Source organism: Balearica regulorum, chromosome 2 (genome assembly GCF_011004875.1).
Source record: "Balearica regulorum gibbericeps isolate bBalReg1 chromosome 2, bBalReg1.pri, whole genome shotgun sequence".
Taxonomy (NCBI): domain Eukaryota; kingdom Metazoa; phylum Chordata; class Aves; order Gruiformes; family Gruidae; genus Balearica; species Balearica regulorum.
This window is the reverse complement of record NC_046185.1, coordinates 152235445-152263140: the sequence shown is the minus strand read 5'-3', so window position 1 is coordinate 152263140 and position 27696 is coordinate 152235445. Positions and strand designations below refer to the sequence as shown.

General features: G+C 38.6%; 1 protein-coding gene across 2 annotated transcripts in view; it reads left to right on the top strand.

The window, feature by feature from the left end:
• ITGB1 (integrin subunit beta 1) overlaps positions 1–27281 on the top strand; it is a 47653-nt gene extending 20372 nt beyond the window's left edge. The window contains exons 2-17 of one of the 2 annotated variants that reach the window (XM_075746520.1): positions 479–548; positions 798–883; positions 2387–2609; positions 4578–4748; positions 5057–5295; positions 6248–6403; positions 7413–7508; positions 8408–8497; positions 9229–9369; positions 9504–9706; positions 13325–13563; positions 15061–15283; positions 16534–16766; positions 18900–19066; positions 19917–19997; positions 26053–27281. In XM_075746520.1, the coding sequence (XP_075602635.1) occupies positions 479–548; positions 798–883; positions 2387–2609; positions 4578–4748; positions 5057–5295; positions 6248–6403; positions 7413–7508; positions 8408–8497; positions 9229–9369; positions 9504–9706; positions 13325–13563; positions 15061–15283; positions 16534–16766; positions 18900–19066; positions 19917–19991 (2412 nt within the window). In that variant the 3' untranslated portion in view covers positions 19992–19997; positions 26053–27281. The remainder of the gene's footprint in view (positions 1–478; positions 549–797; positions 884–2386; positions 2610–4577; positions 4749–5056; positions 5296–6247; positions 6404–7412; positions 7509–8407; positions 8498–9228; positions 9370–9503; positions 9707–13324; positions 13564–15060; positions 15284–16533; positions 16767–18899; positions 19067–19916; positions 19998–26052) is intronic. The other variant, XM_075746521.1, reaches the window with a different exon arrangement.
• The last annotated feature ends 415 nt before the right edge of the window (positions 27282–27696 follow it).

Here is a 27696-nt window from a genome sequence, read left to right as displayed (position 1 = left end):
ATAAGATGTTAATAGATTGGTTTGGGTTCTCCTCCACCCAGCCCCCACCTGAACAGCATTTCCCAATTTCTCATAGTTTGCTCATTTACCTAACATAAGAGTATTTCAAAATCATAGAATGGTTTGGGTTGGAAGGGACCTCAAAGATCATCTAGTTCCAACCCCCCTGCCATGGGCAGGGACACCCTCCACTAGACCATGTTGCCCAAAGCCTCATCCAACCTGGCCTTGAACACTTCCAGGGAAAGTAATTTAAGAAGAAGCAACCCTGTTTACCTTCTAAGTTTAGTCCACAAATATGGTCATATTAGAGCAAAACTGTCCGGCTGGTACAACTAAGATCATTTGATTTGTATCTGCTCCATGTTCCTTGTCTCCTCCAAAACACAGTTACATGTCTGCCATTTCATGCAATGTTTTTTTTTGCTTACTCATTACAATAAATCATACAATTTGGTCTTCTGTTTATGTATTTCAGACTAATTTAAAATTGCTCACATGGGCTGGTGTCCTGTGTTGCTTGATATGGAATGGGTTTGCTCAGCAAGGTAAGTCACTTGATTCCATTTCAGTAGTTTTAATGTTGCTTTAAAACTGTGTATATGTTTAGCAGTTATTTATGTAGATAAATATATCATTGTTAGAGGAGTGCTAATGTCAATATGTCAATCATATCTCATGTTAATAACCTGTTTGTAGTCAGAACTTAGTTTACCAAGCCAGAATGAAACAAACCATTTCTATTGTTGTTAGCACCTTTTTTATAAATTAAGTGATGGATCTGTGTTCTTTGCTAGGTGGAAGTGACTGCATAAAAGCGAATGCAAAATCATGTGGTGAATGTATACAAGCAGGACCAAACTGTGGTTGGTGTAAAAAAACAGTAAGTATTGCAAAATGGTCTGGTTTTTTTCCCCTTAGTTTCAAATTTTAGTGAATACTTTAGGTGTATAGAAATGTCTGTTTTCATTAGTAACAGTTTTCTGTAGCTTTTCAATTTGATACTTATTTGTACTTAAAAAATTCAGATACTATAATTTTCCTACAGTCCTGATTTGAGTAGAATTGCTTTTCACAATGTGTTTATTTCTCCTTTTCTAAATCTTAAGTATATACAGACCCTACAGGTTCTCTCATAGTTATTTAAAATCATGCCGGCATGGAATCTGTCTGGGTATGCTTAATTACATTCTTCCAGTGACATTAGAGTAAGAGGTAATCTTAGACATAGGTGGAGTAGCGGAAGAGATTGAAGGTTTTCTTTTATAAAAGATGTTCAAATTTTAGTTTTCTGTTGTGGGTAGACTTGGGGGATAGGAGATTGGTTGGTGTGGATGGGTTGATTGTTTCAGTATGAAACACAAAAAGAGTGCTTTCTTAGGTAATTAAAAATTAAATTCAGAAAAATGTAAGATTATCTTAAATTGTGTGACTTAACCAGTATGTGCTGAAGTGTCTTCTTCAGGTTAAAAACAGAAGAAAATGCTTTCTACAGCTCTTTTTTGATTTGTTAATGAAAACTGGGAATTTTTCCTGTTTCTTGCTAGAAGGTGATAATGTATATTTATTTCCATATAGTACCTACTTGCTATCCCCCAAACCAACTTATAAACTTTAAACATTTAATTAAACTGACTAAAATTTGGCCTTGAGCTGTCTGATTGATTGTAGGTCCTAGTCATCAAGAACAGACGGGCTTTAAGATATGTATATGCTTATTTGGGGGGGAGAAATCAGAATTGCCAAGTTTCTCAATTAGAAGCCTTATTTACACGTATTTGAGATTGGAGCTTTTTTTAGGTTTGAGGTAATAGTAAATTGTTGTTCAGACCAAAGTTACACACTGATTTTTGCTTATGGATCTTACTTTCATATTGAATTTCCTCCCAAAAAAAAGTTGTCATCTGTCTTTCCCCTCCTCAGTCAGCATATTGCCATTATTTTGTTGTGTAGTACCAAGGTATACTTATATAATCTTTAACTAAAGCCTTTAAAAAAAAAAAATAGTTGAAAGGGAGAGTAGTTGCCAAGTAGGCTGTACAAATAGGTTCATGTTATCGATGACTAGGTAAAGATGAGAGCTTTTTCCACCTGCTGTCACTTTTAGAGTAGCCGATTTAAAAGGATGTCCTGCATTTGTCAGAGGTGACATTGGGCTTTTTTTTTCTTTCTTACACAGATAAGCATAAGTAGATGGAAATTCCTGGACTAAACAGTAGTCACTGATGTATTTAGTAAAATTTAACATATTTCAGGACTGTGTATTTTATTACTGAACTTAAAAAATAAAAAATAAAAATGGAGTCGTAAAAAGTCTTATTGTGGGTAGACTATAACATGTTGCAGATAGGTGTAAACTTGATACTCTTTTGTCTGTGTTTTCTAGGACTTTTTGCAAGAAGGAGAACCAACATCCGCCCGATGTGATGACTTGGCAGCATTAAAGAGTAAAGGCTGTCCTATGGAAGATATAGAAAATCCCAGAGGTAGCAAACAGGTGCTGGAAGACAGAGAAGTAACGAATCGTAAGATAGGTGCTGCAGAGAAGCTGAAACCAGAGGCTATTACACAGATTCAGCCACAAAAACTAATACTGAAACTGAGAGTTGGTAAGGACGATCTCATTCTAGTCTTCAGATAACTTTTTCTGTCACCACCACATCTGCATTTTTTGTTTTGAATGTGTAACCATTTTGTTGTAGAAACTACTGGTGTTCAGATAACCTGAATGATAGCAGAGCCTTTCAAGGTCAGCCCCAGGTGTTTAGATACTCCAAATACTGTTTGATTTTTATGAAAGGTTAGATACAATATTTTTATCACTTGTTCCCAATATAACTTCTGAGAAAAATAGATAAAGCATGGATTGACAGATATAGTGGAAAAGAAAAATTGTTTCGTTTTCAGTATTTTGTAGTTGATTTTTTTAGTGTGGCTTCTTAGAATGAAAGTAAAGAGGCGTGCAAAAGAAGTGATGAGAGCATTTCCTTTTCTCTGAAGTACTGCTGTCACCTAAAGCCTGCATGTCTGAACTGAATGGGTTTGTAATTTTAAGCAGCAAGATTTGGGGATTTTTATGTAAAATACTGTTTCCAGAGGCTAAAGATGTGGACACAGGACTACAGTAATGAGAACAAAGTAGTTGTGTAACATTTCCAGCCCCTAAAGAGAATTTTATTTCATTCAAATGAAGGAAAAAACCAGAGCTAGTAGCTCATACAGTACTTGAGCATAGTGGAGATTGTCCTTCAGGAGAGTTCCTAGGTACTACAGATGGATTCAAGAGCTACCTTTTATTTACCTGGAACAAGAGCCTGTACTTGGGGTTAGCGGCTTGGTGGTGATTGCTGTAATACATACAAGATGATCTGAAGAAGCTTAGCATGATAAGGAGAGGGAAGGAAAGTTAAAATAATGAAAGTTGTTTGGTAATTTTGGTATTGCCCCTATTTATTTCTAATGTGACCCTGTCAGCTTCAAACCAAATTATTGTACCCTCTGTGGACACAGAAGTTTGTTCATCAGAACGTATGATGACCAGAACCGAACTACCCAAAAGATTATTGCTTTGTTTATAAGTGCTTCTTTTGGTCACAAGTTCTCTGATCAGGGTCTGTGTGCTTGCAGAGGGGGATATTTGCTTTCTGTGCAGGCTGTTTTAAATAGTAGGTAAGGAAAATCTAAAGCTTTTAGCTTTTTTTAAAATTTATTTTATTTTTGTGAAAACCATGCCGCATAGCTGCGTGATCCTTATGCTATCCATTTTGCCTAGCTAATGGTTTACCCAGTTTTTCTCATATTAAGCAAATGTTTGCTAATTTTTAAGCAGACTTAAGCAGCAGTAATATCACCATTTAACTTCAATGGCTGAGGGTGGCGGGGGAAAAAACACCTAATTCTATTCCTTATTTCATATATAATGGGCAAAAGAGTACTTTTGCACTTTATGGGGTGGGTAGTTGTTCTGCAGTGTCCTTCAACATCAGAGTGAGACTACATGCTTCTGTTGGCAAAACTCAGGCTTTGGGCTTACAATTGCAACAAATAGTAACTTGCTGTGATCTTACTGCCATTTCTCTGCTCTCAGCCTGTATTTCTGCAAAGTATCTTGAAATATTCTATCCAGAACTGATGTTTCTTTTATGAACCTATTTAAACAAAGGGATTTTTTTAAAACTAAACACTTAAAAAATTTTAAGTCTTCTTGGATGCAAATATATATGGAAAATTTGTGCTATTAGATCTTATAGGAACCTTGTTAAAATTATTGCAAGTATCAATATTTGAAATTGCAGCAACTAAGAGAGGCTAGTGGCCTACTAGTGGCAGGCTAGTATTTTCTACAGGGAGAAAAATACCTTGGAAGTATGAAGTTGGACATCTGAAATAAATACAGAAATTTTTTTTGCATCATAATGTGCTGTTAAGCATTTCAATTAACAGGAAAAAACCAAAACACTTGCCTTGAGTTCAAAACCTCCATCAGTATTTCAAAGACTTTCCTTAAAAATGCATTTTTCTTGTCAGTGCAGTTGTGGAATTTTTAATGGCTTCTGTTTGTTTAATGTCTGAAACAGGGGAACCCCAAACAATTTCCTTAAAATTTAAGAGAGCTGAAGACTACCCCATTGACCTTTATTATCTTATGGACCTCTCCTATTCTATGAAAGATGATTTAGAGAATGTGAAAAGTCTCGGAACAGCTCTGATGTTAGAAATGGGAAAAATAACTTCAGACTTTCGAATTGGTAAGAAAGATTTACCTATTCTAAAAAAAAAAAAAAAAAAAGGTTCCTTCTTGATGTTTTTCACATGATTACATATGAAGAGTAATTTTTTTTAAATTAGCAGTATTATGACAATTATTTTAATACATAGAACCTATTGAAGAACATAAAAGTACTTAGTGTTGATGGAGAAAGTGGAACATGAACAAGTATGAGAACTATTTCTGGTATGTCAGTTCAGCTATAATACATTTGCATTCTATTGTATCGTGATATAAATAAGAGAATTCCATTTTACAACTTACAGGGTTATTATTGTTCTGTCTTAGGCTTTGGCTCTTTTGTGGAGAAAACTGTGATGCCATATATAAGTACAACACCAGCCAAACTCAGAAATCCTTGTACAGGTGACCAGAACTGTACAAGTCCATTTAGCTATAAAAATGTGCTCAGCCTTACCAGTGAAGGAAATAAATTCAATGAACTTGTAGGTAAACAGCACATTTCTGGGAATTTAGATTCTCCTGAAGGTGGATTTGATGCAATAATGCAGGTTGCAGTTTGTGGGGTAAGTGTGTATTGGTTTTCTTTACTATTAGATGAAATTGTTTGAATACGGCCTTAGTGTTTTACAATGGCTGACGTTTGAACACATCATCTCGTGCTAGCAAGACAAGGTAAACTAGGCAGACTGTGTGGATACGTGAATTTCTCTTTTGTAGAGACCTCTAGTGAGCAAATGAAACTGGGAAATGTGAAAGTGCTGATTAGAGGTCGTGTTCACAGCAGCTAGATGCGTTCCACAGACAGTGCTTTAATGGTTGCTGTAAAAGAGTCGAATCCTGCTCACAAGTGTATGAATGTTTTTATATGGCCTTCTCCCCTTAAATTAACTGGGGCTTTAACTCCAGAAGAATAAAAAAAAAAAAAAATAGGAAAAGGGCAGGTTACAGAAATAGGCCCTGCAGTTGTGGGTCAGGATGCTCACGGTACAGTGAAAAAAGGCAGTCGTCTGGCAAGCTCTATGTTGATTACAAATCTGAACTAGATTGGCAAGGCTTGATTCTTCAGAGCTTAACACCGGGCAAGCCATAATCTTCCAATTCAAGATTGCAGCAGTGCTCTATATGCATTGTCCTCTGCTCAGGCTGCATGGCAGTGACATAGAAGCGGACTTGGGAGCATTAAAGAGCTGGACTGGCGTGCCCGATTTCTAAAGTCCTATTACTCTTTAGATACTCTAATGAGAACTGAACAGACCAAAGTACATTTAAAAAAAAATAAATATTCTTGCCTTTGAAAGTCCTACAGCAGATGTTTTAGAGCAGACATTTAATTAAATGCAAGTGCTTTTAAGGTTTGAGTGAATTATATGATTTCCAGGGTGACAGACACTCTTGTGGTATGGCTTCTCCTAAATCTGTCTACTTTTTCATGCATTTATCTCTCAAGTGTTGGTCCTCATTGCTATGAAACATATTGGTCCGAAATACCAAAAATCCATTTGTTTTTTTCCCAAGGAACAAATTGGCTGGAGGAATGTTACAAGACTACTAGTGTTTTCCACGGATGCTGGATTTCACTTTGCAGGAGATGGTAAACTTGGTGGAATTGTTTTACCAAATGATGGGAAATGTCATCTGGAAAATAATATGTACACAATGAGCCACTATTACGTAAGTCTTTACATCATCTTCTAGGTAAATTAATATTGTGTGATGCTTAGGCTCAAAAAAACTCATTAGGTCATCTGGTATAGTTTCAGACCATTACATCTTTTGAACTTTACCCGTTTACTTCTGTAAAAGTGACTTCTGTATTGAGTGACTTTAGTTTAAATAAAGCAAATGTGCAAGAATTAATCCAGTCTTGTTTGGAAAACTTCAAGAAATGGCAGCTTTCACACTATGATTTATGTTGTTGGGTTTTATCCTTCGTAATAATTAATAATCTTGCACGTCCACTGGCCAACTGTGGTAGCTCTGTCCCGTTATTTTATCATTTTGCTAGTCTTTGTGTCAGAAGTATTTTACTACTGTAAAAAATAATGTAAAATAGAGAGCTTCTTGTTAGTTTATTTTTTTTAAGACTACTTGAAATCTTATGATGCAGGGTTTATGATAAAAGTATATTTAACAACATTGACTTCATGGTTTATTGATAGGTAGATCAGACAAAAGTTGGGAGGAAAAAACCCCCCACAAAACACATTTACTGGGTGGGGTAAACACAATAAGCTTTACAAACTTCGTGTGTTCATATATTCCTAAAGTTAAGTGAGTATCACTCAATAAAAACCTAAAATTAATTCAGTTTTATTTCATGTTTTCTTTATGAAACAGTGCAAAAGGTAGTGGTTTTCACTGAGATAAGTCATGGAAAACTACCAAAGGTAATTTTCTGAGAACATTAAGATTAGAGATTTAACATGGAGACTTTAAATGGCAGGCAATATAATAATATTGTGGAAAAAACACCTACCTTCATAGAGCATATAAGGAATCTTTTCAATGCATGTTTGTTTTCAGAGGTGATTTTGGTTTAGAACTGTGACATAAGCTGGCTAGTTAGAAGTCTCACACATGGTTCTAAAGGTGTTTTGTATTTATGATGTCAAAGTCCTTCTGATTATTTTCTAGTATGTGTCCCAAATTTGAATTGCATTTTATGTTTGATTTTTTATAGGATTATCCCTCTATTGCTCATCTGGTACAGAAGCTTAGTGAGAACAATATTCAGACAATCTTTGCTGTTACCGAAGAGTTTCAGGCAGTTTATAAGGTAAAGATAAACAACATATATTTCTGGTCTCTGTACATTTTTCCCTCAAACACAGACTGACTCAGATTTGCTCTGAAATAATTAAAATTGCTTGATTTGAAATTGAAATAAGTATGGAAGTAAGTGATCATGGAAGTAATATTTTGCTATTCACATTTTTATTATTAAGCCTTTTTTTTTTTTACTTGTTCAAGTTGATACCAAGTGTGTGTATAACTTCCAAAGAGAAAGTGCCCCTCCTCCTTGCTCCTCTTTGTAGTTCATAGGTAGGAGGGAGTGGAGAACATACTTGCAGTGCCACTTATTATGAACATTTTTACAGCTAAATAGCTGAGGGGTGTGTGGACACTGAATCAAGAGACACACTTATGAAAGAGCATATTTTGTCCTTTGTGGTCTATTTATATTTCTGATGTTTAAAATTAACTAAACTGCTGGATGTGATTGTGAAATAGGAAATGACTGTGTGAAGGAGATGCATATTTTTCCTCATTTTAACCTAACAAGGTATTTTTCTTTTTTTAGCTATATCGTAAGCTTTTTCTTTTTCACTGGAAATCATCTTTTATCTGCCCATCTTTAATGCACTGGAAGTGTGTTGGTGCTTCTTTAAGATCTTGAAGATACATTATATAGGGTGGACTTGTATGAGAGAAGGTCTTCGTATTCTATTACCAAATTTAATATGAAAATGCAGAGGAAAAGAAAAGGCTGCATATTTGTTTATACTAGTAGCGCTGTGTGTAGAACCTCAAAAAATGATGGAGATCACTGGCAACACTTTACCCTTGGTTTTTTTGAAGTACTTGATCTTGCCTAGTTAATCCACTAAAGCATTAAATTATACTTTGTTTGTTAGCAAGACTGTAATTTTCCTTTTACTTTGTAAATGTTGAAAGGAATTAAAAAATCTGATACCAAAATCAGCAGTGGGAACATTGTCTTCCAACTCCAGCAATGTGATTCAGCTGATCATTGATGCGTACAATGTAAGTTCAGATTTTGTTTCGATTGTATTTATTTTTCTTACTTCTAAGTTATGAGTCTTTCAGGCAGATGCTCCAAGGTGGATTTTTATCCTACAAAATAGGAAGCTAGTACACTAAACTATAAATGTACTGCCATTGCAGTAAAACCACATTAGACATGTAGATGCTATGGCAATAAGAGGCTAGATGACTAGAAAGACGTACTCTTAAAGCCACTTAAAACTACAAAGAAAATGTTATCATCCATGTTTTCTCTTTTAAAAAAAAAGTAAAACCCACAACCAAAAACCCCAGTGTTTCTTCAGCACCTTCAGTTCTTGCCTCCTTTCCACGTGGAAGAGAAAAGGGTCATTTTGCAACCTGTTGACCCCAAAGAAAATGTCTACATTAGCCTTGGGGACTCCTGGGTTTGGCCCAAAAACATTTTCTTCACAGCTGTGTTGTGTAGATGAGCCACACTTCTCCTTTGGAGTACACGGGGCAAACAAGTTCCTTCAGCATCTGTGGAGACCTGCCCTGACCCTGTGTAACAGGGTTCAGCCATGAGAAGGGGTCACCACGGTGTGACTCTGGGCAGCCCTGGGCTGGTGTTTCTTGGCACGTTGGAACTTAGCTAATTCCAGTGAGCCTGTGGCATTTGCACTGGGATTGTCCATAGTTGTGTAATGTCTTTTCTTCAGCAAAATCCTTATGCAACTCAATTCAAAGTTAGCTAATAACTATTGTTCTAGTCCCTTTCTTCAGAGGTTATCCTGGAAAACAGTAAGCTACCAAAAGGAGTGACAATCAGTTATAAGTCTTTCTGCAAGAATGGAGTGAATGACACACAAGAAGATGGAAGGAAGTGTTCTAACATTTCAATTGGAGATGAGGTAAGTTACAGTGTATGTGCTGATACTCAAATATAAAATTCATTTAAAATGTCCAACACTCAGTATTTTTTTTTTTAATAGTACAGACAAAGCTCCTTTTAGTAATGTGGCACTCTATTTATTTTTCTTTGCAGGTTAAATTTGAGATTAATGTAACAGCTAATGAATGTCCAAAGAAAGGACAAAATGAGACAATTAAAATTAAACCACTGGGATTCACTGAAGAAGTGGAAATTAATCTCCAGTTCATCTGTGAATGTCAGTGTCAAAGTGAAGGAGAACCTAATAGTCCAGCCTGCCACGAAGGAAATGGAACATTTGAATGTGGTGCATGCAGGTAAATAAACAGACATTTTCTTTAATTTTGCAAAAGAGAAATATGAAAAGGTTGGTTTTACTAATTTTTTTAGTGAAAGGACAAGAATTACTGTTACAGACCTATCCCTTTTAGGATATTTTAACATACAGCCTTATCTCTGCAAAAAATCCCAATGCTAGTATTCATAGTATTGATCATTAGATTGGCACTGTTCTACAAGTCAGAATTCAAATTCAGCCTTGAGTCAGTCCTTCAAAAGGATATAGGTCTTACTGCTTTTTATGGGTTTTTTTATTTAATTATTATTATTTGCTTATTATTTAATTTTGAGGTCCATGTAATATGGCAAAATTATGGATTTATGGGACAAAATTAATGGGATTTACTTTGTGATGTTTTTGCAAGTATTCATACTGATTCAATTATATCCTTTTAATGTGAGGTCTGTTGATTTACAGAAATTAGAAGGCTCAGAATATATATAAATTTTTTTATACTTATGCCTTTGAAATGTCCATTATTGCCCATCATAGGAATTAGATTACACATGTATTCCGTATTACACATGGGAAAACTAAGTAAAATGATACTGGGTTTTCTGGAATTACACACAATGAAAGCAGAGCAAAATTGTAGAATTACAGAATCCTAGAATGGTTTGGGTTGGAAGGGACCTCAATGACCATCTAGTTCCAACCCCCCTGCCGTGGCCAGGGACACCCTCCACTAGACCAGGTTGCCCAAAGCCCCATCCAAGCTGGCCTTGAACACTTCCAGGGAGGGGGCATCCACAGCTTCTCTGGGCAAGCCGTTCCAGTGCCTTATCCACTGAGTGGTCCATCCATCAAGTGCAGGACCCAGCACTTAGCCTTGTTGAACCTCATGGTTCCCTGCCTTTCCTTTAATCCTGACCCATAAGCTCTTGGATGGCTCCTCATCCATCCCCAGGCAGAGCTTCATACACTCCAGCTTGTCATTGATATAGAGGGTGACACCCCCTCCTCATCTGTCCTGCCTGTCGTTCCTAAAGAGCCTGTATCCTTCCATCCCAACATTCCAGTCCTAGGAGCCATCCCACCTCGTCTCATTGATGCCAGTGAGATCAAAGCCCTGCAGGTGTGTGCACGTCTCTAACTCCTCTTGTTTGTTCCCCATGCTACGTGCGTTTGCATAGAGGCATTTCAGTTGGACCCCAGATGAAGCTGGCTTGCTGGCTGGAATTCCTTTGTGCTACACTGCAGGTGCTCTCCTGCTAACCTGTGATCATTCCCCAGGCTCTACGCATCTATTGCTGGCACTGGCATCAAACTGGTAGGAGTGGGATGGATTGAGGTTCCCATCCCCTGGCAACTTCAGGTTAAAGCCCTCTTCATCAGTTTGGCAAGCCTGTGACCAAAGATGCTCTTCCCCTTCTCTGACAGGCGGACCCCATCAGCGCCCAGTAGACCAGGTTTCTCAAAGCAAGTCCCATGCTCTAAGTAGCTGAACCCCTGGCTGTGGCACAAGTCCTGTAACCATTTGTTGACTCGCCAGATTTGACTGGCCCTTTCATATACCTTCCCTTTGACTGGAAGGACTGATGAAAAAGCTACCTGCGCTCCAGAGTCCCTTACCACTGCTCCCAGGGCTCTGTAATCCTTCTTGATGCTTCTCAGACTGCTCCAGGCTGTGTCACTGGTGCCCACGTGAAACAGCAGCAGTGGATAATAATCAGTGGACTGCATGAGGCTTGGTAGTCTCTTGGTGACATCCCTGATCCAAGCCCCTGGTAAGCAGCACACCTCTCTAGAGATTGCATCAGGTCAGCAGATAGATGCCTCAGTACCTCTCAGAAGAGAGTCATCTACTACTATCACCTGTCACCTTTTCTTAGTTGTGCTGGTTGTTACACAGGGAGGAGATCGCTCCAGCATCTCTCCTGATGTGGTGGGTCTTTCCTCTTCAGACTACAGAGTGGTGAAGCGGTTCTGCAAGGGCATCTCAGGCTTTGGGGGAAGTGTCTTCCTCCTGCTGGTCCTTGCCATTGCAAGCTTCCATTCTTCTGCATTATTGGCCCTCATCCCTTCTGTGTGTGCCAGTGGGGGAGTTTCTGGCTGTTTGGCCATGGACTGTGGTCCACCACAGACCGTACTTGGAACCAGCTATCTAATTGCTACTCAGCCTCCCTGATGTTACGCAGCCTTCTCACCACTGCCTGCAGCTCAGCCTCCTGCTGCAGGAGCTTCTCCACCTGGGCACACCTTGTGCAGGCAGGTCTGCTGCCTGTCCCTGCCCAGGGAGAAGGGTCTGGACATGTCCTGCAGCCTGAGGTCTGCACTGCAGCCTCTTGTCTGGGTGGAGGCATTGGCCACCACTGGGGTAGCTGGTGTACACCCTCCAGCCAGAGCTACAGCCTTTGATCTCAGACAAGTGCCCGCCATTCTGTCTTGAGAGTCAGGTAGAAGGAGTGCCCTTGACCTGTCACAGAATGGTTTCAGTGGAGTCTGGTTGAAGATCAACCTAGTCAGTCACGGTTTAAGCCTTTTTTTCCCCCTTAAGAAGCCTACAGCAGTAATGAAAACTGTTTCTTCTTGGAGACCCTTGAGAAAAGGATGGTCAAAGCAGAATGGAATTGAGATCTTCTCAAGGAAAACAAGATTCAGGACTTTGGAAAACAGTATTGGTTCCTGCTCAGTGAACTATAACTGAAACAAAATGTAGAATTCTCATCACTCATTGTTTAATATGTGACTTATTAAAAACAAAGCAAAAGATATTGACCTTACTCTTAGAGCACTTTTGATGTAGGATGGACTAACATCTGACTGGTGAAGGTGGTGGTGGTAGTTAAAGGGGTGTTTGAAAGACTGAGGTATGGCCCCCTAACTGCTTAGTATTCTGTAAGTTTGAGGAATAAGTCACTTTGTGTCCAGTATTTATGGTCCATGGCTCCATTTTGCTGTCAGTTTTGATGTTCCCTTTAAGGAGAACAAATTTTCCCATTGTTGTGTAGAAAGGCTTCTTAAAGTTGCTATCACTGACATTGCTGTCCCCGTGATTCCATGAGGGAGAACAGACCTGTGGGTAAGAACAGCCTTTTGCTTGTGCAACAGTAGCAGTTTCCTGATGGAATCGTTGTCTCTGCCCCACAACAGTTTGTCAGTCACTGCTGGGAACAAGAACTACCTCCATTTGTTCATCAATATTTTAACCTTGATAATGGGAAGTGCTGATCTCCAAAGATCTCGGCTCAGCAGCTCTGAAGATCATCTACTCTCCTGTGTGATTGCTGTTCATGGGATTGCTGTTCAATCTTATCACTGAAACATGACAGCAGCTACAGTGAACAGTCACTGTTGCTTAAAAAGAATTATTGTTCTGTCGCATGAGAGAGGGGTTAATAGTGGTTATGTGGTAATTTAGTTAGGGGTGGTGATACAGTTTCTCACCTAGAACGAGTAATCAACATAGGAGCAACTTGTTCCAGTGGCTTCAAGAACGGCTACGTAGATGTCAGCTGGAAATCTCTTGAAACTTTAACTTGGAATATTCCTTGAGAAAATAGTCACTTTTACTCTTGTTCTTTGTGCTATTTTTGTAGTCTTTTTATTGTATGACTTTCAAGTTTATAATTTCATTTGTGTTTTTACCTTGCAGATGTAACGAAGGACGTATTGGAAGACTATGTGAATGTAGTACAGATGAAGTAAATAGTGAGGATATGGATGCTTACTGCAGGAGGGAGAACAGTACAGAGATATGCAGTAACAATGGAGAATGCATTTGTGGACAATGCGTATGCAAGAAAAGAGAAAATACCAATGAAGTGTATTCTGGCAAATACTGTGAATGTGATAACTTCAACTGTGATCGATCAAATGGTTTGATTTGTGGAGGTGAGAAACTACTTCAGAGTTTTCTGCAGGCAAAACTGGCCAGCAGTTTGCAAGTCTGTCAACTCTACCCTGTAGAGCAGTGATACTTGGCTTCTAGATCATAGCAACTTGGTAACAGAGAGGAGAATATCCACAGATTTAGTGATTGAAAATGTCTGTTAATAAAACAACACACTCTGATCATGAACATAATAGTGTGTTAATACACATTTCACCTTCCTTGAATCACAGCTCCAAGAAGGATGTGAAGTGAACTTGACTTCTGTTTATTACAGAATTACCCTCAGGTATTATAGTAAAGAATGCTGAGACAACTGGCCTGAGATTCTAATGTTATACTGGCTCAGTGTAACCACTGTGTCAATAAAAAGAGATAATGACCTCAGCTTACTTATAATAGTGAGTGCTTGACTCTGTATTTGATGAGATACCAGTGAGATGCTATCTTGAGACTATTCTGAAAGGTAAGTGAAGATTAGAACATGGAAGATCCAGAAAAACACTTTAAAAGTGCTTGAAACACAACTCTGATGGCAGTTCACTCTGAAATCAAAAGCAATTTAGAAAATCCTCCAGCAGCCAGTGTCTATTTTGCTGCATGTATTTTTGTCCTATAACTTCCCTAGGCTGCTTTGCATGTGGAAATACTTGGTAGGAGTGTAACTACTGCCTCAGTTTTGACTGATACAAAAATAAAACAGAGAAGCCACTAAGCTTTAACTAAACTGTGAGAATACCTTATCCGTCTGACTTGCTCAGAATACACTATTACTCACCAGCTCCACAAAGGGTAGGAGCAATGGTGGTTGTGTCCAAAATATATGGTGACAGATAAATATTGACTGAAATATTTTATTCTCAATGGAGAAGGAGGGGTGTGGCCAGAGATCTTTCCATTTCATCCCAATCACCCTTCTGGAGATACGAGTATCTTGTGTCCTGTGTAGGGAGTGTAAGGAGCATAAAATTTGGTTGAGTGGATGAGGTCAGACGTACAGCAGCTGAACGGTGGTGTTTTAGGAAGCCAGAGGGGTTTCATTTTTCTGTGTTGTGAAGTCTTAGTGTATTCCTTATCTTTTTTTAGGTCTTGCTTTAAAAATTTACATAGTGATAGGTACAAAGATGGTAGTGATCACTGCATCTATGTACATTTCAAATTGTGAAGTGAAGCAGTGCTGTAATGCTCTCCACCCAGGAGATATCACCATCACATTATATTGTTCTTGATCAGCTTTCCCTAGTCTTGTTATTTTGTTTATGAAAGGAAGTCCAAATGTCGGAGAATGGGAAGAGGGGAGAAACGCCTGTAAGTAGGTTTTAAAGGACCTAAAATTTATTTTGTAGTTCTTAATTCATTAGTGTCTCCATTATCTCACCACCGGGGTTTTGTTTACCCTGTATCTATCCTGAGATAGTGAATATTTATTTCTTACTCTCACAATTTATATTAGTTTTATATTAGACTTCATTTCACTGTAGTATCTCTTCAATGCACAGGAAATGGTATCTGCAAATGCAGAGTGTGCGAGTGTTTCCCCAACTTCACCGGCAGTGCGTGTGATTGTTCTTTGGATACTTCTCCGTGTATGGCATCTAATGGGCAGATTTGCAATGGAAGAGGAACCTGCGAGTGTGGGACGTGTAATTGTACAGATCCCAAATTCCAAGGCCCCACATGTGAAACGTGTCAGACTTGCCTTGGTGTCTGTGCAGAGCACAAGTGAGTACCTAGAAAACCAAGTCCCAGCTTCTGTGTATTTGAGTTTGTACTATTTATATGTGCCAAATTTTTAAAATGAGGCTTTTGATACTGTGCTTTATTCTACCCTGAAATGTAGGGACATCATGTTATATCATCCCTTTAGACAGTAAAAGTTGTTGGGTGAGAATCAATAATTACAAACAAGACATTATTAATACAGTATTTTGATTACTTCAGGTAGGCTAACTATTTCTTAAATGCTTTCCCTGATGCTTTTTGTTAGGCATAGAAATGTGTATATTATGTTAAATCAGTTTTGACCATTCAGATTGACTTGGGCAGGTTACAGATTTCCCCTATTTCATGTACGATTATCGACAGCCAACCTTCTGCAGAGCTGGAGGGAACATAGGTCTGTAATGTGACGTGCTATAAAGTCCCATCATCTTGACCTTTTGAAATTAATGTAACAAAAGTACATGTATACTGTGCAATTTCTGGAATAGTTAGAAATTTTAAGCAAAAAGCTTAGCTGAAGTTTTATCTGGAACACTATTAAAAAGTCAAACTATCCTGACAGTCAAAAAGTAAACCTAGATTTGTGTGGTCCAATGAAAATTTTTATCCCTGCCTTTGGAAATGCAGGTTTTTGGAAACCAAGTGTTTTCTGCATGGAAACGTTGAAATAAGTTTATGATTAGTGGCTGGGCTGATTCCTGGCTTTGTGCAGCTGACTTGAAGGTTTTCTCTCAGCACAGTCTTTTTAGTATAAAAATCCTGTTCAGTCTGCTTTTTTCAGTGAGTTACTCAGAGTGATATCCTGCTGTAAAGCCTGTCATTCAGTTTGTTCTTTTTAACCTGTCTCTCAGATACTGTTTCACTGTAAATGTTCTGTTCCTACACTGCCTTTTCTGAGAGTATTTGTTTTCCAGGTGGAGGTGTTGAAAAAGTTTTAGCCTTATTTCCTTTTAAAGATTTAGGTAATTTTTTCTTTTTTTTCCCCTTTTTTTTGTTTTCTGTTCTTGAAGCTTGTGAGTCCTCCAGGGAAAGAGGAATGTATTAATCTTTTGTTAATCACAAGGTACATAAACATTCTGGCTAGTAAAAAGCTGTGTCTTGCTTTATTTTTTCCTGGCCTTTATGTCAAAAAGGGTTGGTTTTGTTGGGGGGTTTTTCCACATTTTCTTCTTTGCGTTTCTTTAGATTAAATGCTAGAAATCTTTCATGATTATATTAAAAAGTATTGCTTCTGATTTGTTGTTCTGCAGGGACTGCGTTCAATGCAGAGCTTTCGATAAGGGAGAAAAGAAGGAAACATGTTCTCAGGAATGTATGCATTTCAACATGACACGGGTAGAAAGTCGAGACAAGTTGCCACAGCCTGGACAGCCTGATCCGTTGTCTCATTGCAAAGAGAAGGATGTTGATGATTGCTGGTTCTACTTCACATATTCTGTCAACTCAAATGGCGAAGCCAGCGTTCATGTGGTAGAGACTCCAGGTATGAACAGGATGTTGTGTACTCTCCCTTCGTCTTTCCTGTTAATTCACGCAGTTTTTGCGTACTGCAAAGTAGCTCTGGCTGATTTGTGTGAGGTAGATGGATTTGGAAATAGGTGCCTATTCCCTGAGTGAGAGTTGTGGATGTCTGGAACTTGAGTGGCTTTAGAAAAACATAAGTCTCTCTAGATCTAGTTTTTTCAAATTTTCAGGTTGACAGAAACAGGGTTTGTTTTTTAAAACCAAAAAGTCAATTGGATACATATATTTGTTAAAGCATTTCATGTTCCCACTTGACATACTTTGCCGGCTTGTTTTATCTGTCCTGTAGTAAGTCCTACATACCTAAATTTTTTTAAACTTTTTTTTTTTGACTGGGCTTTTGCTACAGGTTGGAAACAATGGTGTCTCTGGGGTTTTGTTGCTTTTTTCTTTTCCTTCTTTTAATAATATGGGACGAGTCTTACACAAAAAAACAACACAAAAATGCATACTCTCCTGCAAACTGCTTAAATTATTTCATGCTGGGAGCCTTTGCTTTTACTTAACTGAGGTACCTTGAAGAATAGGTCTGAAAGCCTTTTGCTTAGTTAATCCTTGATAGTAAACCATTCTTAATTTTTGTTTAATCTTCTGATACAAAAAAGGGAACAATTCTATAGCTCCATCAGTAATTTACCATTTATTTACAATAAATATTGTGAGTTTGAATCACTGGATGTTGCATCTAACAGTGCAAAAATTTTGGTTTTGTACATTAGCAGTGTCTGGTCCCCCAATTTTTATAAGCCTGACACAAAATACACACCCTGCTTGTGTGTTGAAAGGTTTAGTGCTGTATTCTACTCGAGGTACTTTCAGAATTGATCATTTGGGTGATCATCGCTTAATATAGATCAGTGGTTAGTGACTCTTAAATAAATACCACTTCCATTCAGAATGTTTTAAATTCTCCAAAAATGTAGTCCGAAGTATAGAGGAGGACCTTGAGCCCCATCTTCTTTTAGGACACCTCAACACATGTCCTACACTTTGGGATCTGACCTTTTCTCCATGGATAAACTTCTGTTGTCCTAGTTAAGAGCTGAATCAAGCTTTCATGCACCAGGAAGCACCTTAAATTTTGTGCCATGCAAGTGGTGAAGGAACAAGCTCTGTTCCATAGGCTGTATGCAGTGGAGCAGACACTTGTTCCTTACTGGTTTGCAAGGAGTTCCTGTGGTGTCCCTTTCATCTTCCCTCACTCCTGTGGAGGCAGCTACCAAGATGAGGAGTCTGCAGTTTTGGGGAGGGAAGCAGTGTTCCTGTTGACAGCACAGGAGTTGCATTTATTTGCTTCTGACTCCTTCAGTCTGTGCATTGAGCTCTGCAAAAGCCTTTGTTCACTTTGTGATTATTGAGAATTTTTTATTAATAGAGGAGTTGGGGTTTATTTTGGAGGATTATTATTTCTATGTCAGTCACCTTAAATAATTTTGCACCTTTTCAAACATATTTCACTTATTTTGAAAGTACATGATATTTAAAAAACACACATCTTCTTTGGATAAAAATATTTTATTCCAGCAGAGACCAATTCCCAAGATGAGGAAATACCCTAAAAAAACCCAAAAACCAACAAAACCAGTCTCAGAAGAAAGTCATTACTTGTACCTCTGTATTAGCTACTAACAATAACAGCCATCTGATGTAAAATGAGGAACACCCTTTTTCTGTAACACTGTTGACAGAGTATGTGGGGACTGTTTTTCTAACCAGTATTTGTACTATAGCTGTTTTATCCCTCTAGCACTACCTTTGAGTTGGAGCTCTTGCATGTTTAAAATACAGCTGCTAGTTATTTTACTCCAACATTCTAGATTAATAGCTTAAGGGGTTACCAGTGTGTAGACTTTATCATCAGAACATGAATTGTGCTATTGCTAAGATCAAACACAAATTAGAAGGATAAAAATAAGCTGGAATGTTACAGGTATGCATTCCAAAACTTCCATTATTTCAAGGGAAAATAATGTTGGCATATCTCTGATATTCAAAATACTGGCTTCAGTACAAAATAAAATTTTAAAAGCATCTGGATATGCATTACCTTCAGCATTTCGTAAAATCCCGCTTCCCTCGCTTTCTTCCCTAGAATGCCCCAGTGGCCCTGACATCATTCCCATTGTAGCTGGTGTGGTTGCTGGAATTGTTCTTATTGGACTTGCGTTATTATTGATTTGGAAACTACTAATGATCATTCACGACAGAAGAGAATTTGCTAAATTTGAGAAGGAGAAGATGAATGCCAAGTGGGATACGGTAAGTCAGGAGGCTTTCATCTCTCTAAATACAGTAGTTGAGGAAGAATAGAAGATTTTTGTTCATGTGCCTTAAATATTTCAGATTGTATTCCTGTCTTTTGGCCTATGGAGGAACAGAAATGTCCTTATTTTCAGCCAACTGAAAACTCATTATGTGTTACATCTGGCTGGGGGGAGGGAACCAAAATACAAAAAACCAAAACCCCACTTTTCTTTGAGAAGTACCTCATGGGTTCAAAAAGTGAATAGGAACTTCAGTTGAAATAAAATTTCAGATAGAAAATGTGATGGTGACAGAATAGTTCAGCTTTGCGGTTCTACCACACTTTACAACGTGTTATTAAAATGCTTATTAGAAGATGAGAGTCACTTTTGTATGAAGTGAGGAAGAAAACTTTACACTTAGGAAAGAGATCTTGTAAATACTCCTACAGGTTTAGTTGGGAGATTTCAATAGCTGGTCACAAAATCATGGCAGGTACTGGTTTGTTGAAATCTTCCCAACCCCCTGGAAAAGTATGCAAGAGAAACAAGCCTGTGGTATATAGGCTTACATAAGCTCTAGGGTCACTGCCTTGGGGAAATTCGGGGAGTCTGCGAATCAAAAACCCTTTGCTACAGTTCTGTAGAAGTCAACACCCACCTATGCTTGATGAGAGAATAACTTTTTTAAAACTCGTAGGAAGTCTTTTGGTTTTATGTAAGAAAATTAATGAATTCTATGCTGGAAAAAAATATTACTAACACTTTTCTTTATGTATAGCATGGGTTTTTTTCAGTGATAGTTGAGAATGTTACTTTTTTTTTCCTGTTGAATTATTCGCCATTGACCATTTCTTTTACTTCAGCAAGAAAATCCAATATACAAGAGCCCTATTAACAATTTCAAGAATCCAAACTATGGACGTAAAGCTGGTCTCTAAGTCTCAGTTTGTATCTTCTTTCATTTTCTTCCTTTTTTTTCCTTTGCATGTCACTTCAAACTCACTGTGTGTCACAGTCAGTTGATCATAGTTTGAGTCTTGCTCAGTTTATCTACTGCTGCTTGATTCTGGGGTTTTAAAGAATGCAGCTTGAAAATTTTTAACTTGTTTTGACAGCAAGATTGCTTGCTTACTAATACCACCAGTACTGACTTAAACTGTTCTACAAGTGATTTTTTTTTTTTTTTTTTTTCCTGGGCAGGGGAGATAAATGTGTGGCTATATAATAGAACAGCTGTTAGGATTGAAGAAGTGTTTTGGATTGTGGAGAGACACAGCGTTCAGGGGAGGGTTTGTCTTATATTTCCTCAAATCAGCAGTCAGTTTGTTTAAAGTTGATATGTTTGCAAAGCTAGTTTAGATATTCCTCCGATATCCCAGCCTATAAATATCACTGGTTTTATTAGAATAACTCTGAGAACAGTCAGAGTAGCCTTCCAGACTTTTTAACTGCTTTGGCTTCTTAACCTAGTCTAGAACTAGCTTGTATTTAAAGTGTGAAATGCATATACGCTATTGATCTGATAAATATACATGTTAATTTTTCCATCCCTGTTTCTATTGAAACTGGCAATATCACAGTCCTTGTATACAGCCCAGCCAGCCTGAGGGTCTCTGGGGGGGGGGGGGGGGCGGGCAGGGATTAATGAGAGGAGGAAATGTTCTTGTCCCCTCCAGATGCATTTTCCCCTCAGTTTCTCAGTCCCTCCTAAATTCAGCCTGCACACCTCATTTCTGTTTGGAAATGCTGATTTCAGAAACAGCAGTATCCAGAAGAGCAAGTCAGCAAACCAGAAGTGATGGATGTATTCTGTAGACTTTGAGGTTGCACTTTTTTGAAGCTTTAGGTGTTTTCCTCCTTCCCTGGGATCCCCAGCTGCTGGGGGAGGAGTGAAAAAGGGAAGGTGAGATGGGGAATGGATGTCAGAAGAGCGTTGAGAGATAAGAAGTACAGATTAGAAGGAGGGGATTGAAGAAGTCAGGAAGGCAGCACATCCCTTTAAATATCCAAGAGCTTTTTTCAGGAGCCAGTGGAAGGAAAGGATCCGTATCTCTAATTTTATTCTGGCTGCTGCCTCCCTTTTCAGTGTTGTACACAAAAGATTTTTGTAAAGGAAAAATGAGCGGAGAAAGCAGGAATTAAGAGTATTTAAGCTCTTATCTGTCCTCACTGTGACAACATTTTCAAATACTTTGTCTAGTGTTCTGAGCCCTTCCTTGATGAAATATACTTTCCTTTTCTCTTTGCAATCATTTGGCTTTCCAGTGTGTCCAAAATTGATTGTACAAATGTTCATTTTGCTTGCCACACCAACCACATCCACTTCCTTTCCATTTTTCTTCTCAGAATCGATTATTCTGGGGAGGAAAATGGGTTCTTGTTACTTTCTGACATTTCACATAATCCATCTGGTTAAGTCTCTGTTAACCTTCTCTTCTGCTGTTCACTTAATTGTGTACTTTCTGTTGCATGCAGGACAAGCGTCTAACAAACCATACGGTGTGTAACTTCCATTCTGTGCTCTCGTTCTCTACCCCACGACTCTCAGGATCTAACGTCCTCAGTGCTGCCATTTCTCCTTTAAAATGTACTTCGTGCAGAATGCTTTCCTCTTGTGTAAATGGAGGGATTGACTTCTGCCCTTTTGTTTCACTCACTATGAAGGTTAAGAGTGTGGGTTTTTTTAAACATGACTTCATCCTCTTTGGTATTCCTAGAAATATCAGAACTTTGGGAAGAGAGGGAGGTGGGTTTAGCTTTATTGGCTGCTGAAAAGGAGATCAGTATTGGCAGAATAGGTGACCCACAAGAAGTAAAAGAAGAAAATCCTCCTTTCCCCTATAACTAAGATTTTCCTGGGCTTTTTAGATTGTTGAAGTAACCCTTCATTTAGGTGAAGAAAGAGCTGTCTTCTATTGCCAAGGCAAGAAAGTCATCCGAAATCCCATTACAAGAAAATTACGCTGCCTTATGTTCCCTCTGGGTGTATAAATATGCAATAAAATAAACTGCATGCAGTTCGTGTCACCCTTCCCCATCTTTCACAGCAGCCATACACACATGTGGCTTGGTTACTGCAGCACCACAAAGCTTGTCACGGACCAGGCACCTGAACACTTCACGGTCCTGGTCTGTGATGTGGTGAATGACATGTCACCACAGCATCCTTCCAGTTGATGCTCAAGCCAGCTAGGTTGAAACGAATTCAATTTGTCCTCAGCCTGCAGCACAGCTACTGTCTTACAAAGGTCTGGCGGCGGTGAAAGGACACTGTCTTTGCCTGCCTGCCTGGTTTGGATTTGTGCCATTAAGAAAGTATTTACTGGCTGGCAGGCTCACTGCTTTCCTCTGGTCTTCCAGTCATGGTAGATGATGCCCTCTGTCGTCTGTGTTGCCGTTAACCTCAGCCTTTGCTTCGTTCTCTGATGCAACTGCTGTAATTATGGGTTGTCAGATGACTCGGTTGATGTTACTGTAAAATAATGATGGATATCGATGAGAGCTGAAAATAGTAAGAACCAGCTCTTAAACCATATATGTGGGGGAGTTTAAATATTCTAGAGTGCAGTTTCTTGCAGTGGCTTAAGACTTAAGCTATAAAGATAACTTAAGGAACTGTTGAAACAGTGAGTCCATGGAGAAAAAAGGAGTAAGAAGGTTAATCAAACATCCTATATATAATAGGTTCATCTTCATGCAACACTAGACTGAACTGTTACGCTCTGAACATCCCAATCTACTTGAAAATGAATGCTGTTGCAAGAACATAGGTCTTTATTCTCTGCTGAAAATACTTATTTTTAAAAATATCTCCATCTTTAATGTATTTCACGTGATCTTTTATGTAGTATTGCTTGCTGATTTTTATTTTGGTTTAAGTGTGCACGGTGTTTTCATTTATAGGGGCATGCGACAGACGTGTTTTCCCTAATTTTGCATGCTTAAACCAGTATATTCTCTGCAGTGGCCTAAAGAAAATGTGTTTATTTAAAAACGGTAGTATTTGTCTAAGACAGCAAGTTTGGAACACCATGTTTCACTGTCCAGTTAAAAATCTGGAATGCTGCTGATCTCTGAAAGTTCGTACCATATGCCAGCTGTGAGGGGCTCTAAGCAAGGCGAGAGTCCTGTTGGACTAGTGGACATTTATTTACTACTTCCACGTCAGTTTTAATAACAAGCTATCTGTGAAAGACCTCGCCAAGCCAAGGCAGGGGCACAGTGATCGAGTGTGGCTGGAAAGGCCAGGGCCGTGGCTGCCTGTCTGACAGAAGATGGCAGGGGAGGAATTGCAAATCCCTTGGGTGCCTGTGGTGCAGTTATAGGCAGTGGAGCCGCAAGAGCCATTTAGGTGATAAATGCAAGGTTGGGTTAAACTAAATAGTTCTCTGTGGTGACTGATTCTCCATTATGTGTCATGGGAACTGACACTGGACTGACGTGGGGAAACACCTAGTTAAGTGCCTTGTTCAGTGACCTAAATCCCACCGTGTGCTTCTGAGAGTTCTCGGGAACGTAAAGTACAAGAGAAGGCAGTACAGTGTTTCCATTTCTTTGTAAATAGGGCTTATGCTAAATAGTGAGCATATAAATTTAAAATGCTGATTTCTCTTTAAAAAGCATTATAGTAAAAAATTTAGTCTTATTATGCAAGTTGCACTTTAAACCTGATCCCAAAATCAAATTAATTGTATGAGCAGCAGCCTGCAAATTTCCAAGTTTTACTCCTAACCTTTAGACTAATTCCTAGACTATCTGACAAAAGTTCTCTCTCTTACAAACAAGATAATGTAAACACATACCTCCCTGTATGTGCTGGGGGGAGTCTGTTTTGTAAAATGCTGAAGGTTAAAAGCACAGTATAACAAGTATTACATAATGCCTTGCCACTGAAAAGCTATGCAATATCTTCTAGTATGCATATGCCACAGCCTATTAAGCTTACAGACTTTCTCTGCATCATCAACTTTACTGATTTATATTTATATTTTTGAGAATTCTCCATTGAAACTTGTCAAGGAAACAAACAGTGTACATTGCCAAGAACTTTGAGGTATAATGAGATACTTCAGTTAGAGCTTAAATCCCTTATCCCTGGATGCTTTTTCCACTTATATCTTACTATTGCAAAGCTTTTTATTAAAAATATTTGGAGGGGGAGTAATTTTGGCATTGATTAATTTGTCTGGCTGAGAGCTAGCCACAACACTGTATTTCCATGATGTAAAAAAAAATAAATCTGCCCATCCCTTTCCAAACCAGTAGATACACTTGTAATCAAGCCAGAGGTGTCTTGGGAACTGATAGAAGGGGAAGGGTCTTTTGCTGTTACTGCGCATTTGTGAAGCGTAGCTAGCACTGGACACCTGGTTCCTCCTTCAGCCCAAGGCAGGTGACGTTAACTCAGATCGTGAGAAGAGTGAACAGAGAACCTCGATTTCCACTGTCCAGCAATCCAGGTTCTGGCTGGACTTGGGAGACTAGGCAGGAGTCTCTGAGGTCTAGGTGGGATTGGATGTGTCTCATTGCTCTTTGCGTGTAGAGAAGCTGGCTCTAAGGAGAAACACGCTTTCTCTGTGAAAGGAACCATGGCAGAAAGGCGGTACACCAGCTAAGTGGTCTTCCTTAGCAGCAGATACTTGGCCCATACCACGTCTTGCAAACAGAAAGCAACAAACTTCCTAGGAATTGTGATATGAAAATTTCACGCCAAGCTGGTTTCCTGCTTGCCTCGTCACCTTTTGGCACATCCTATGGTATTCCCAGTTGATTTTCCAGGTTTATGACCCTGAAAAAACAGACACACCTGGTGTTTTGTGTGTCTAGGGGGAGGATTTCCTTTAATTGACTGTAGGAAAAATTGTTTTAACCTGAAATATTTTAAACGCTGTGTAATTTAATAGAGCAGAATTGAATTAATATGGTTATATAGGCCATCTCAGATTGAGGGGAACCGCAAAGGGAGAGAGATTCCCTCACTGCTGGTGAAGGCCAGGCACAGTTCTGGCCAGAACTGCACTCGGGCTCACATCTGCACTGTGCTGAATTTCCTCAGGAATTATTTGTGTGAACACAGAAGAACTTCATGCTGGTAAACAACATTTATTTCAGTTGAGGTTCAGGTTGTGATAAGAGCGCTGTACTGCAGATTCAGGCTGTATCAGTAGAGTCCCAGCAGTAGCCCTTTCTTCTGTTAAGATTTATCTATTAGTATTGAGTTCAAGCTGTTCATCTTAGGTGTGCAAGGACACCACAAATGGAGTAAGGTTTACTGAGATAAAAGGAAACCTGGGAACAAAGGAAGCTTAAAATAAGCTTAATTTAGAGGTTTGCAAATCTCAGCAACAGAGATGTAAGCGGTTGATCTGTAGGCATTTCTCCTAGCAGTAGAAATAATGTTTTTATTATAGCGTTTGCACCAGTACAGAAGTTTCTTAGTTTTAACTGTACATCTTGCCCATATGGGAGTTGGGGGGACCTGCAGGAATAAAATGAGAATGACAAGTACTAAATGTTCAATATATATATTGAATGTGTATTATCAAAATAGTACAAGCTTTTCCTCTTTGTTTCTAGAATTAAACTATAATACAAGATAAGCTATTTAAATGTTATTGTAGCAGAATATGATCTGTCATGGTTTCAGATAACGTTGTTTACAATTCTGTTCTTCTTTAAAAAATGATCATGGGCTGCAGACCCCTGAGCTGGTGGCTCAGCCCTGAGATGGCCATATGGGGTACAGCAGCTTTAAAGGACATCTGTGGTGTAAACGGAACAGGACTGTGTGCTAACCCTTTGCTTTATTAGCTGAGCATGCCTTTGTTCCAGTTGCTAGAGGGAAAACTAGTTTGTCTTCAGCTGTTTGTGTGTACAAACAAAAGATTAATGGGTCTTTTCTTAAGCTAATTTCTTAGGCTAATTTTTATACTTCTTGCAAATGCAGTGCTTTTTTTTCATCTCTATAAATGTTAATATAAATATATTTTCTTTTTCTAGGGTGAAAATCCTATTTACAAGAGCGCAGTGACAACTGTGGTCAATCCTAAATATGAGGGGAAATGAACACTGCTTGTATAACTTCACAACACTGTATGCAGCATAGCAATTTTTGTAGTCACAGTAAGATAGATTTAGGGCAAACTGCAGTGATTTTACTAATTCATTACATATAGTTTTGTTTTCCTGTGCAGGTTTTGAAAATGTACCATATGTAATTTTTTTTATTATTATTTTTGCAAATAAAAGTAATCAGTGCCAGGGATCTGACAAAAAAAAAAAAAAAACAAACTTGAGACTGTGTCGCTTAGTCAGCTAAGGTCACGTGGTGCCTTTTCGACCTTTCCCACTCCCGTGCTGTGAATCCCAGTCTTCTGCAGGGCGTGATACCGCCGCGGCGTGACTGGGAGGGAGATGGTTACAGCAATCAGCATGAGGGCTCTGCCTAGCCATTTAGTATTAAACTTCTTTAGCTTTACAGGGAAATCAGGGCTTGAGTTTGCAGATATAATTAAATTCACGTAGCATGGAGCTGGTGGTTAATTGGTCTTCGACTCACTAGAGGTGTGATTAAGTATATGGTAAGTTGAGTATGTTGGAAGTGAGCAGAGTAAAAGACTGAAAAGTGTGCACATACTTATTTTTATTTTTTAAGTTGCTTATTGCCAGGTTATGGTTAAAATGAAAGGGTTTGAGAAGAATGTTAAGAAGGAAAAAAATAGCTTTAAAACATGTGCCATTACTGAAAAAGTTGCTGACAGGTAACTTAGTTTTTCTTTGTAAATTCAAGCCCTGGGTGGCAGTATCATGAAGTACCTTACCAAGACATCCTCAAAACACATAAGGGCCTTACGTCATACTGTGTCTTTATTCTGTAGCATTTCCTTGGTTTAAAGTCTGGTGCTTTGTCACCTTTCTAATCTGTTTAATGTATTTGGTTGCGATTCTTTTTGTAATATTTTTGTATCAACACAAGCTTTTTTTCCTTTTTTCTTGGGCGGTCTTAGCTGTAAATTTGCCTTTACCCTGTAGCTAAGATTGCGTAGTTTGTCGTGTGACACGAGTCACGCATCATTCTTGACATGTGCCATGTATATTTGCCTCTGACCATTCAAACTGCATCATAGTCATTCTTGTTTTAAGTGCCTTTTTATTTTAACAGATGTTCACTTTTTACAGTGCTATTCCTGAAGTTATTTATTAAATAAAAGTACCTTAAAATACTTAAATCTCGTCTCTTTATCTTGCAGAAGTTGATACTATTCAAAAAACCTGGGAATTGTGTCTATTTGGGCAAGAGGTAATAGAGATCGTAATAATACCAAATATGTCCTGTAGATCAAATCTGAGGCAATTTAAGCAGAGGTCATCTTGGTGACACACGTTAGCTGGGCTGTAAAGTGCACAAAGGCCAGGGTGCAGCACAGCGCCCCGTGTTCCTGCAGCGGCCGCTGGTGTAAAGCCCCAGGCTTCTCTTGACATGTGTGCTGGAGAAGTTCTGTGGTTCAGTAACTGTTCCAGCAGATGGTTATTTGGTTAATGTTGTTTCACAAGACAAACAAGAAAAATGACTCTGTTTTTAGGAAAAGAAAGTCTTCCAAATTTTAAGGGTATAATGTTCCAGATAGATTATTAAAACCACTT